This window comes from Lobosporangium transversale (genome assembly GCF_002105155.1).
Source record: "Lobosporangium transversale strain NRRL 3116 chromosome Unknown BCR41scaffold_2, whole genome shotgun sequence".
Taxonomy (NCBI): Eukaryota; Fungi; Mortierellomycota; class Mortierellomycetes; order Mortierellales; family Mortierellaceae; genus Lobosporangium; species Lobosporangium transversale.
In genome coordinates, this window is record NW_019028980.1 from 721664 (window position 1) to 733233 (window position 11570).

The window sequence follows — 11570 nt, forward strand, 5'->3', positions numbered from 1 at the left end:
ATGACCACCATTTGACTCTCACACGCACACACTTTCTTTCCTTTCTTTTCTTCGCTCCCATTTTTGATATCCAACTTTTCTTTTGCCCACAAAAAGTACAAATATTCTTCTAATTCGCGTTTGCCTTTTGGACTAGCACACAAAAGTCTCATACAAGGTATCTTGTGTCGGAATAGAACTGTAATGATTACAGCATTTCAGAAGCTTTTTTTTTTTTTTTTTTCTTCGTATTATTGACTCATCACATTACATGAACTGTTCGTAAAACAGGATTATAACAGTTATTACCACAATCCCAAAATCCATTACTTTTTTTTTTTTTTTTTTTTTTTTTTTTTTTGTATTTTTTATTATTTCACAAGTAGATAGAAGCCTCTTTATTTTCATATTCGTTTCCATTAATCCGTATTTTCCTTCTTCCTTCTTTAATACCATCAGCACTGACCATATTCATTCGTCTTCATACAACGTCAACACTTTCTCCATGGGTGCCTGTTCAAGTTGTTGCGCTGGTAACGTCTGATTTCACATCTCGAATGTCAGCAAAAATACACTTGCGCGTCCTATTATTTTATTCATACTGACAAACTCTCTTTGTCTCTTTCTCTCCTACATACTCCTGGTATCTCTTGCTCGGCCGGACGACAACGTTGACAACGACTATGATGACGACAATGACAACGCGCTCTAATGACGATTATTCCACTGAACTTCTACACTGCTCATCCATCGCTCCCCTGCAACTATCATTCTCAATTAACCCATTGCATTACGCTTTGACTCCCACCACTACCTCGGCTCTTTTATTTTATTTTATTTCTTTTTTCTTCCTTTATTCCCTACTATCGCCCGGATGGGTGCTGTTACTCTGCGGCTTTTTTTTTTTTTTTTTTTTTTTTGTGGATATCTTGGGACTTGCCGCCCTTGAATAGACCGTGATCGAAACGGTCTTTATGAGCCCGTGCTCCAGGAGAATGAGCGTGAGGCTGTAGCTGATTTGCTGCAGTTCTTGGAGAGTAAGTCGCAGGAGTATTGGCATATTATATTCATTTAATTCATGGGAACCAGCCACGGCAACAAACACGAGTGGAAAATAAGCTTCGACATCATCCCTCTGTCCGTGGAGAAAGAGAGAGACAATAGACGCAAAAAAAATCTTGTAGAAAGCAACGGTGGCATATTGCGTGAGACGTTTTTTATTCTTTCACGTATTCCTCCTTCCCGCTATCCTCTCTTCTTGAGTCGGATTAGGACAAGTATGGATTACTGATTGCAAAGTGACGACAGCAGAGCAGTAAACCAAAACTGGCCTTATTAATACCCATCAACCACACGCTTCCTTCTAGTTTTTTTCTTTTTCCAAATCATGTCTATACCCTATACTTTTCTATTTTTCTACCTTTTCTCCTTTATTATCCCCCCCCACCTTCTTCTCCTTGAGCGATCCTCGTGGGTATTTTATTTACGTTGTTGGATTGGATTGTACTTGTTGCTTCTTATTTTGCAATGATCTCTGTTCATCTCCTATTTTTTTTTTTTTTTTCTTATTTGATCTCCTTTTTGTTGTTTTCATTATTGTTGTTTTGCTCAAAGAAAATACCCATTGCATCTCTATATCCTAACAGGTCCCCGTGCCCAACTGAATAAATAAATGGAATGAATGGGCTGACCCTCTATCCGATCGAATGGGACTGGCTGACCAATCTTTCCTTTCACCCCCCTTCTTTCTTTCTGCATTATATGCATCATATGATAAATTTGTAGACCGTACAGAGACAAACTTTTTTGAGGGAGATCCTCTGCGTGCTTTATCCACGTTGGCCTTCTCCGATAATGTTGACTTGCAGCGCTCGGCAGCTCTTGCATTCGCAGAGATTACAGAAAAAGGTACTAGTCTAATAATTATTGTTTGTAATTGTTGATTGTCACCATCATTATTGTCGAATTTTTCATTTCCATCTTTCCCAGTAACCTTCTCTTGACGCCATCTGCAAGAGGCGAAAAATAATCAAGAGATGGTGAGATGGACTAAATAAGATGATGTTTTCATGCATATCTAGTTTTCTGCATGTAACCTTCTTTATGACAACCATTTATTATAGTTTCTCACTTCTGCTAAATCTCTATTCCATTCTTAGATGTAAAGGCTGTAGATCGGGACACCCTGGAGCCTGTTCTGTTCCTTCTTCAATCACACGATGTGGAAGTCCAGAGGGCTGCCTCTGCTGCCCTGGGCAACTTGGCTGTCAATCGTACGTTCTGGTTCCAGCTCATACAATGGGTGCATGAGAATGATATATTTCTTTTGTTGTTGTTGCTATTGTTACATCTGACCATGGGCGCTTTGACTGAAAAATTGCATCTGCTGACTTCGCACTCGTCATAGCCGAGAACAAGTTGCTAATTGTCAAGCTCGGAGGGCTCGAGCCACTTATTCGTCAGATGCTTTCGCCCAATGTTGAAGTCCAGTGTAACGCTGTAGGCTGCATTACCAATCTTGCTACGCATGGTACGTTGAATGCATTTGCAGTGTCTATAAATACTGTATCATTTCCTTTATTATCCTTATAATCCTTTCGCTAACATTTCTTTTTTTTTTCTTGTGTTAATTTAGATGAAAACAAGACAAAGATTGCAAAATCTGGGGCTTTGGTCCCTTTGACACGATTGGCAAAATCCAAGGATAAGAGAGTGCAGCGAAATGCAACAGGTGCACTCCTCAATATGACACACTCAGACGAGAATCGTCAACAGTTGGTCAACGCTGGAGCCATTCCTGTGTTAGTTAACTTACTGACTTCGTCAGACACAGATGTGCAATACTACTGCACCACAGCTCTCAGTAATATTGCTGTAGATAGCGCCAACCGGAAAAGGCTTGCACAGACAGAACCCAAGCTCGTAAATGCATTGATTGGACTAATGGATTCGACCAGTCTCAAAGTAGAGTGCCAGGCTGCGTTAGCACTTCGCAATTTAGCGTCAGACGAAAAGTATCAGCTTGAGATTGTACGCTCTAGGGGCCTGACGCCCTTGCTTCGCCTGCTGCAATCGACGTACTTACCCTTGATTCTATCGTCTGTGGCCTGCATTCGTAACATCTCGATCCATCCTTTAAATGAATCCCCCATTATCGATGCGGGATTCTTGGAGCCCCTGATTGAGTTATTGGCATACGACGAGAATGAGGAGATTCAATGCCATGCCATTTCAACTCTCCGTAACCTGGCAGCCAGTAGTGAGCGCAATAAGAAGGCGATCGTTGAGGCAGGAGCTGTGGAGCGTGTTTGCACCTTGGTTTTGAATGTACCTCTTAGCGTACAGTCCGAGATGACTGCCTGCGTCGCCGTTTTGGCTCTGAGTGGTAGGATACTTGAGAGATTATAGATTCATCTGTCTTTATGTTAAGGTATTATTTATTTGAAACTTGACGCTCGTTGCATTTTCTTTCTTCCTCTTTTTCTATAGATGAGCTTAAGCCAAGGCTACTTCAGCTAGGTGCATTGAATGTATTAATCCCTCTTACTGAATCGCCTAGCGTGGAGGTACAGGGTAACAGTGCAGCTGCGATTGGAAATTTGTCATCCAAAGTCGAGGACTATGGGCCGTTTATTAAGGTTTGGGACCAGCCTGAGCGCGGACTTCACGGATACCTATCCCGGTTCTTGGAAAGCCCAGACACAACATTCCAGCATATTGCGATCTGGACAATTGTGCAGTTCTTGGAGGGCGACGATAGCGATCTGATTGAATTGATCACACGCTCGAATGATGTTATACCCGCGGTCAAGCGACTGACCACGTCGCTTGAGTCAGACCCAGCACAGCAGAATCAGCAACAGCTGGATGATGGCATGACGGACGAAAGTGAGATTGTTGGATTGGCACGACGTGTTCTGAGTATGCTGGATGTAAAATGCCAAGAGGCACGTTCATGGTTAATTTGATGTTTAAAATAAAAAATAACGGTCGTAATAATTAGGCCCCTATGACGGTCCAATGTTAGGACTTGCGCCTAAAGGTCAAAAAAAAAAAAAAAAAAAAAAAAAACGCCCCAGTGTTGTTATGACAAGAAAAAGAGAAAAAGAAACTAGAAAAAGAGAAAAGAAAAAAAAAATATTTGTTTTTGTATGCCCTCTCAAGGCCCCGTTTTTTTGAGTAACTCATAATAAATATTTACAGAGTAGTCTTTCTTACAAAGTGGACATGAAGTTATTAAACACTTGTCACATGTAGTTCTTCAATAGCATGTGTGTAAAGAATAAAAAAGTCTTGGCCAAGGATACAAGCGATGTTCCAGATTTGGTCTAGCTTGAAAGATGGTTGGGCCATGCCAGAGATGTAAATGCCAAGAGGCACGTTCATGGTTAGTTTGATGTTTAAAATAAAAAATAACGGTTGGTCCATGCGTCTCAACGGCCAGTGTAGTCTATCCTGCATTAGTATTATAAGCAACACATGTACAGGAGAACCATGTCTGTTACCCCATCCCTTGTTCCCATGGAGAAAAGATTCCTGTTTGGTAAAGTGAACGATTTACAATTGCTCTTGATAGTGTCACTAGGAGGTTTATTTCTTAGACTCAAAAAAACTCTATCAAGTCTTGGCGTTTTATTTAATCGAATTTTGTTACATGAATGCTATGCACCCCTTTCGTATGGCACGGACATAGACCCATTCCCTTCCATTGAACCCACACACATATAAAAAGATGAGTCTCCACCATTCATCCTTTCTTTTTTTTACAAATTTCCTCACTCACCATTACGATATCTTTCTAGCTTGCTTTAGAATACTTTCTACCATATACTCAACAAAAGACAAAAGAAAAAAAACATACATTATTTAAGAGAAACAATCAAGTATAGGCCATAATAACCAATAGAGTCATGGCCTCGTCATCATCCAGCTTGCATCTCCCTTCGTCGCCCACAAAGTCATCGCAAAGGACCCACGATCACTTTGACCCTCAGCAATCCTCATCTGGTGGTAAGACAATAGACGACGACATGATTTCGGTTCCATACAAGATTAACGCAGTACAGTTATTAATTCTATTTATTTTATTTTTTGGACAAAAACAGATCTCACCGTGATTCGATCCGATACATCCTCCTGCACAACTAAGAGTGATAGTAATAACACAGTATCCACAACTGTGTTGACAACCGCCATGGCTACAACTACAGCAGTTACAAGACCAATCACCATTGCAATGCCTGGACAACAACAGCAGCAGCAGCAACAGCAACAACCCACAACCACAACAACTCTGTCAGTCAATCCTCCAATTCCACTTTCAACCTATATCTCACTATCACAGATTGCTATCTCATCAGCACTCAAGGTTGCGATGGTCTCGACAAGTATGTCGCTCGGAGTAGCCAGGACAATTGTCTCGGGACTGGACAAGATCCTGGGAATCGCCGTCAAAGGAGCCACTGGACAAAAATCCGATGGGGGCAGTAGTGGGTATGAAATAAAACCATGTTTACAATGCCTATTATTATTACAATTAGTATTTATATACTCACTTGTAGCTAAACCTCTTCTCTTAATAGGGTTACGCCTGCCTTTGTCGCTTCTTTACCCTTTCGTGCTGTAAGAAACATGAGTAATTTTTTTTTCCTTTACCCCTTATTCCACTTGTACTTGTTTGCCATATTGACCTTTTTTTTTTTTTTTTTTTTTTTTTTTAAACTATTAATTGTTTATAATTCGATTAGGCACTGTTGGGAATCAACTTCAGTGATGTGTTAGTTCAAACCATACTTGAGACTGTGGACGGATCCGTCAATTTAGCGCTCACAACTATTCAGGATGGTCTCGACTTGATGGATACACTTTTTGGATCTGATAGTACCTCCCAGACGGGCGAAACTTTCCGTGAAGTGTGGGCAATCTTGAATCGTGAATTCACACAGGATGAATCCAACGGTGGATACCCAGCCTTAGAAGGAATGCGTTTGTTGATGGCGTATGTTGCTATCCAGTTCGCAACATCGGAATTATGGGAAGGCATTCGAGTTAGGACTCAAGGTCGACTGATTGGTGAATGTTTGGAGTCCAAAGATGAGGAGATGGGCTCGAGCAATGCGTGGTCTGCACTCGCTGCTTGGCCAGAAGAATGGACACGAGGCCATCTAGCCCTGACAGAAGAAGAGTTGCTGGAGGAACAGAGGATTTTCGAGTTAAGGGAGCGTCAAGAGGGCCGTAATGCAGCATCCTGTAGAACACCCAATATGGAGTTGACCAACTTTTTGGCCGCGTCTTATCGATTCTCAAGATTCTGTTCTGCCATGTATGGATCAACAATTTTGGAACTGATGGGTGCCCCAGAACGATACCCTCCTCCACCCCCTATCTCTGTCTCAAGCGCTTCTTCAGCTTCTCTACAACCCGGCTTGTCCCCAGCCTCGCCTCCATCCTCAACACTACCACGGACGGCCACCAATGAGTCGGATCATCACTTCTATTGCTATACAGGAACACCATTAGGATCCATCTTGTATTCATCCGATACGGCGGCGACGGTTCAGGACGGTTACTATAGCCCTCGCTATTACCTTTTGGATGACGTTGAGACCAAGCAGATTGTACTTGTCCTGCGTGGCACTAAATCATTACATGACCTTATGATTGACTTGACATGTGATGCTGCTGATTTATGGCTCGACCATGACACAACGCCCTTAGTGGATACCCAAGGCAACGTAGTTCCTCAACTCAACAATAATGATGACAATGGTCAACAGAATCAGAGAAGAAAGCGCCCATTCAAAGTTCATGGTGGATTTCTAAGGGCAGCAAGGACAATTGCCTCTGCAGATACGATCGGCATTCAAGAGAAAATCAAGGCCGCATTGGAGGCTCGACCAGGTTATTCACTATTGTTGATTGGTCATTCACTTGGTGCGGGTATTGCATCGATCTTATCCATGCTCTGGGCAGATCCTGCCACGGGCCTCACACCCGAAATCCCCAACCATACGAGTGCTTGGGGATATGGCAGAGGCAAGCCAGCCACTCCCTCAACACCTATTGGTACGGGACTAGCTTCTGGTTTAGGACTGAAGATTGGATTGACAGACGAAGATAGAGCCAGGATGTATTTGCCTGGATACCTCCCTCAAAACAATGCAGAGTTCTTCTTGCCACCAGGTAGACGCGTGAGATGTTATGCGTACGGAGTTCCCAAGGTCATGTGCCCACGTATGAGCAAGCGTGCCATCAAGGTATGGATTCTAAATTAAAAGATGAGAAACACATAAGGCAATAAGTTTCAATTGCAAAAAGCTAACATTTTTTTATTTTTATTTTTTTGTTCAACAGTTGGTGACAAGCATTTCGTATGGTGATGATGTTGTTGGCAGGTTATCTTTGGGTAGTGTCCGCAACATTGGCCATGCTATGCGTGCACTCCTTGCCATGCGACCCCCTGCACCCCCCTCACCACCTGCACCCCCCTCACCACCTGCCTCTCCTCCACTGGATGCAACCACTGTGTCGACTGATGTTGAAGTCCTTCATGATTCCTCTGAGACACTAGAGGAGCTTTTGGAGCAAGAGGGCATGGCCATTGATCGAGAACGTCAGCAGCGCGAGGATGCAGCAGAGCAAAAGAGACGAGAGACAGAAGCCAAGAAGGCTAAAAAAGCAGCTCAGAAGAGTATTGGGCTCGAGATTGTGCAAAAGGTGATTCGCTGGCGTCTCACAGGAGAGGAGCGACTTTTGGACGAGTTTATGGATATTCGTCGAGCCATGCAACGAGAGATGCAGAAACATCAAGAGATCTACTCTGATTGCGATGAATTTTACCCAGAAGGAGACAATGAGCAGGAGCAAATCGATTTGAACAAGGTATCGCCGGTGTTGGTCCCTGCAGGCAAAGTGCTCTGGATTCGACCCACGTCCTTTGAGAAGGAGCTTGAGAATGCAGAGACAAAGCAACATCCCTTTGATAGCGTTGTGCATCAGTTTGAATGGGATCATCCTATTCGAAAGGATCCAGGCTCATTGCTGCTCCCAAAACCGATCTCGCAGCAACTTCAGCAGCATCTAGAAGACGATCAGTCCGATAGCGCATCAATCCAGTCGATCAAATCGACTGTCCGTTCGGGCTTGTATCATTCTCATTCTTCAGCATCTTCTTCATCCAACCTTCTTTCATCTTCCCCACCTTGCTTGAGCCGTACTCCTAGCCATCATCACTATCAACAACAGCAGCAACAGCAGGAGCAAGGCCAGCAGCAACAGTACCTGCATCCTCAACCACCTCGTCTTCAGCGTCAGGCTTCCTCGGATTCTATGGCATCGATCACCTCATCCGTATCTTTTGCAACGACGACCTCGCCTGTGTCGTTGCAACCCGGATCACAAAACACAGACAAGCTGTTGTACCGAATGTATGCAGTTCCAAAGCCTGAGAACGTGTTTGATGAGATGTTGTTTTCGAGAAGAATGTGGTCAGATCATTTGCCATTGACATACGAGTTTATCTTGGCTGGTAAACATGCCATCCCTATCACCAACCCCGAGGCTGCAAAAGAGAAGCAAGATATCGAAGCGGCTTCTGCAAGGGGACAAACCGCAGTTTAGTCTCAAAAAAAAAAAAAAAAAAAAAGCTTCCTTACAATAAAATTTAATGTTTAATTTCAACAATGAAAGGGACGTTGAGTCTTTTTTTATTCATGCCTGTCAGTGATTACTAGGGATCTGTGTTGCTTGCTCTTTTTTGGTTATTTACTTCACGAAATCCTGACCAAAAAGAGCGAGCAGCACAAGTCCCTAATGATTCCTGAGAACTGGCATGAGCATAAAAGATAAAGAAAATGGACAAAATGCTCAAAAAGTGAAAATAAAAATCAAGAACAACGAAATAGTCTGTCCGTTATTGGTTTATCTGCTTATTATCCCAAAAGTAATTAATTTTATTTATTTCTGTTAACAGTGAGGTCCACTCTGAGCTTTTAGCTTTGATTTCTCTTGCGTTCTCTTGACAATGAAAGTGATGACCATAGAATGTCTTTAATGCAGTATTTATGATGGTTTAAGACAGTAATAACATTGTTGTAGACAACGAATCCTGCTTCAATGATCGTGGTGTGGTGTAGTCGTTCTGGAATACGAAATTGCCCATTACAGCCTTGTCAAACCTTTCAATCTTTATTAAAAACAAAATGTATATGGCTAGAAAATTCCTCACTTCCTATTCTTATAAGCACGCAGTCTGTATTACTTGCAGAGGAAACGAGATGGAAGTGGGCGGACACCTTGGGTATCGACAGGGGGGTTGGACGAATCGGAATTCGAATACCCCTCATACATTGAGCTTTTCAGCGTTCTTTATTTGTAATGATAAAAAATGAATAAGAAGGTGATCAAGATTTCAAAATAAAAAGTGATAAAGAAAAAGAAACTGAAAAGTGCTATTGCTATAGGACGGATGTTGCCACATTTTAAAGTTTTCGTGTGTCCTAGCTACACTGCGCTCTAGTGTGATTTCCTTGGCCTTCATACTTGCGGGCATTCCAACGATGGTACCTATACCATTGAAATCAAAGTGTTCGGATATGGTAATTCAAGTTGTTAATATGTAGAAAATGGTAAAGAAAGAGGACTGAAGATAATGCTTTCTCTTGGGTGAGATTATACCTCTTGATCTGTTCGTGTCTTTGGGGCGTCATGTGCCCAGAATATGTAATGAACACCAAGTTCATTATCTATATTCCACATATGCTCGATGGAGGGCAAGTTGAGCATGCCTTTTCTGTTAGACCTTGAGGGACAACGAGTTCTTTCTATTAGGCCTTGAGGGACAACAAACCCTTTTCTATTGAGGCTTAAGGTGCAGCGCCTCGCTGCAAAGCCAGGGCAATCATCCCTTTAATGACCGTCGTTTAGTATGGATAAATACTGGGCGAAGGGCTGCATACGCGTATGATAATAAATAAGACGACTGGTATGTGGGCACTGACAGGTTCGTGGTTACGAAAAAGGTTTTTTTATTCTTGTTGGCATTCGGCCGCGTCGAGACCTTAGCTAATTCCAGGCCAAGATGAAGCCTATTGCTTCCTCGATGAGCTCTTCTTGATCTCGGAGACGCGTCAACGCGGCCGAAAGGATATTTGCAGGACAAGGAAGCAACAGGCTTCTTATCACCAGAAACAGAAACGAGCGGGAAGCTTGCAAACCTGTATTCATGATCTTCGCATAGCCCCAACGACGCGAGAGATAACCTCGTGGCGACGTCCCTCGGTACCGCGAGCAGGACGAGGCGCTAATGAGTTGAGGAATGAGAAATAAGGAATGGAAGAGTAAAAAATAAAGACGGATTGGACGAGAAACGACCATCAATCATTTTACACCGTGAGGGCTGCCATGTCACGCCATTCAGCACGCGTTTTTTGTTCCACTTTTTTATATAACTTGTATTACATTTAGTCATCATGCATTTTTTTATGGCGTCCATTGGCGGGAACTCTTTATTACTCTCGTCATTTCTCCACCCTCATACCCTTCAACGAACCCTTTTACCGTAATACAGTAGTATAGATATGAAAATTAGCGAAAAAAAAAAAAAAAAAAAAAAAAAAGATACATGGAACGATCACTGTTGCAGGCTCGTAGGAGCAAAAGTCTTCATCAGCAGGGGTTCGATTAACCATCAAGGCTCTGAGCCTCTCCCAGGAGCTCCCTTTTCATTGTGTCAAAGCTTTTAGTCCTCAAATCATATTTGAGAAAATAATTTTGTGATACCCCGAAAATTTTACTCTTGAAAGAACACTTTAATTTGATTACCATTCTGCTTTTGAATTGATCGTTCGTTCGTTCGCTCGCTCATTCATTCATCCGTTTTATTCATTCTTTTTTATTTCTTAACATAACAATAAAATAATAGTAATAAGAAAACATGGTGTTTGCAAACAAAACATATGGTGTGGCGACACCTGCAGACCGGTTTGCACAGGTTATTAAGAAGAGACCAGTTCTTTTTTTCGGACTACCCTTCTTGCTTACTATCGTCGGAGGATCCTTTGTTCTTTCAGAACTTACAGCCACCAAATATAATGTCCATGACCATCGAACAAAAAATGTAAGTCCTTTGAAAGAAAATGAATATGGCAATAACAATAATGATAAAGATGATACTTACAGTTTATATATATATATATATATATATATATTTATTCTTTAATCCATATATAGATGTCAAAAGAAGAAGGACTGAAATTGTCCAAGAATAGGAGAAAACTCGATCTACAGGAAGAATACTGGAGATTGCAGTCGCGGGATATTGATGATAATTGGGAGATCAAACGAGTCAGCTCAGAAGCAGCGCCTGGAGTGACAACCTCACCCAAGATGACAGCTCCACCTTCAGAGCCATCATCACCATCATCGCCATCATCAGGATCAAATTAGGTTGAAAAAAGCGACCTTTTTTTCATATATGTTTTGTCTTTTTTATATATATATGAAAAATAAACACAGTAGCACTTCGATAAAAAAGCAATCAAACATTCTATGACCTTTTTATTTTCTCATCATTAATTTCAAAAAAAAAAAAA

General features: G+C 42.0%; 3 protein-coding genes across 3 annotated transcripts; all 3 read left to right on the forward strand.

Annotated features, from left to right (window-relative positions):
* Positions 1-44: 44 nt before the first annotated feature.
* On the forward strand, positions 45-4024 carry BCR41DRAFT_344971 (putative VAC8-vacuolar membrane protein required for the cytoplasm-to-vacuole targeting). Its single transcript, XM_022022634.1, has 8 exons — positions 45-157; positions 439-512; positions 933-1016; positions 1765-1887; positions 2139-2252; positions 2387-2509; positions 2615-3364; positions 3469-4024. The coding sequence occupies exons 2-8, from the start codon at positions 485-487 to the stop codon at positions 3945-3947; spliced, it is 1701 nt and encodes a 566-aa protein (XP_021885967.1). The 5' UTR covers positions 45-157; positions 439-484; the 3' UTR covers positions 3948-4024.
* A 731-nt stretch (positions 4025-4755) lies between these two features.
* BCR41DRAFT_418376 (hypothetical protein) lies at positions 4756-8598 on the forward strand (the record flags this gene model as incomplete). Its single annotated transcript, XM_022029615.1, has 5 exons — positions 4756-4989; positions 5085-5472; positions 5562-5601; positions 5727-7235; positions 7333-8598. The coding sequence occupies exons 1-5, from the start codon at positions 4890-4892 to the stop codon at positions 8596-8598; spliced, it is 3303 nt and encodes a 1100-aa protein (XP_021885968.1). The 5' UTR covers positions 4756-4889.
* A 2200-nt stretch (positions 8599-10798) lies between these two features.
* Positions 10799-11496, forward strand: BCR41DRAFT_330872 (cytochrome c oxidase assembly protein COX16-domain-containing protein). Its single transcript, XM_022021774.1, has 2 exons — positions 10799-11095; positions 11209-11496. The coding sequence occupies exons 1-2, from the start codon at positions 10913-10915 to the stop codon at positions 11422-11424; spliced, it is 399 nt and encodes a 132-aa protein (XP_021885969.1). The 5' UTR covers positions 10799-10912; the 3' UTR covers positions 11425-11496.
* The last annotated feature ends 74 nt before the right edge of the window (positions 11497-11570 follow it).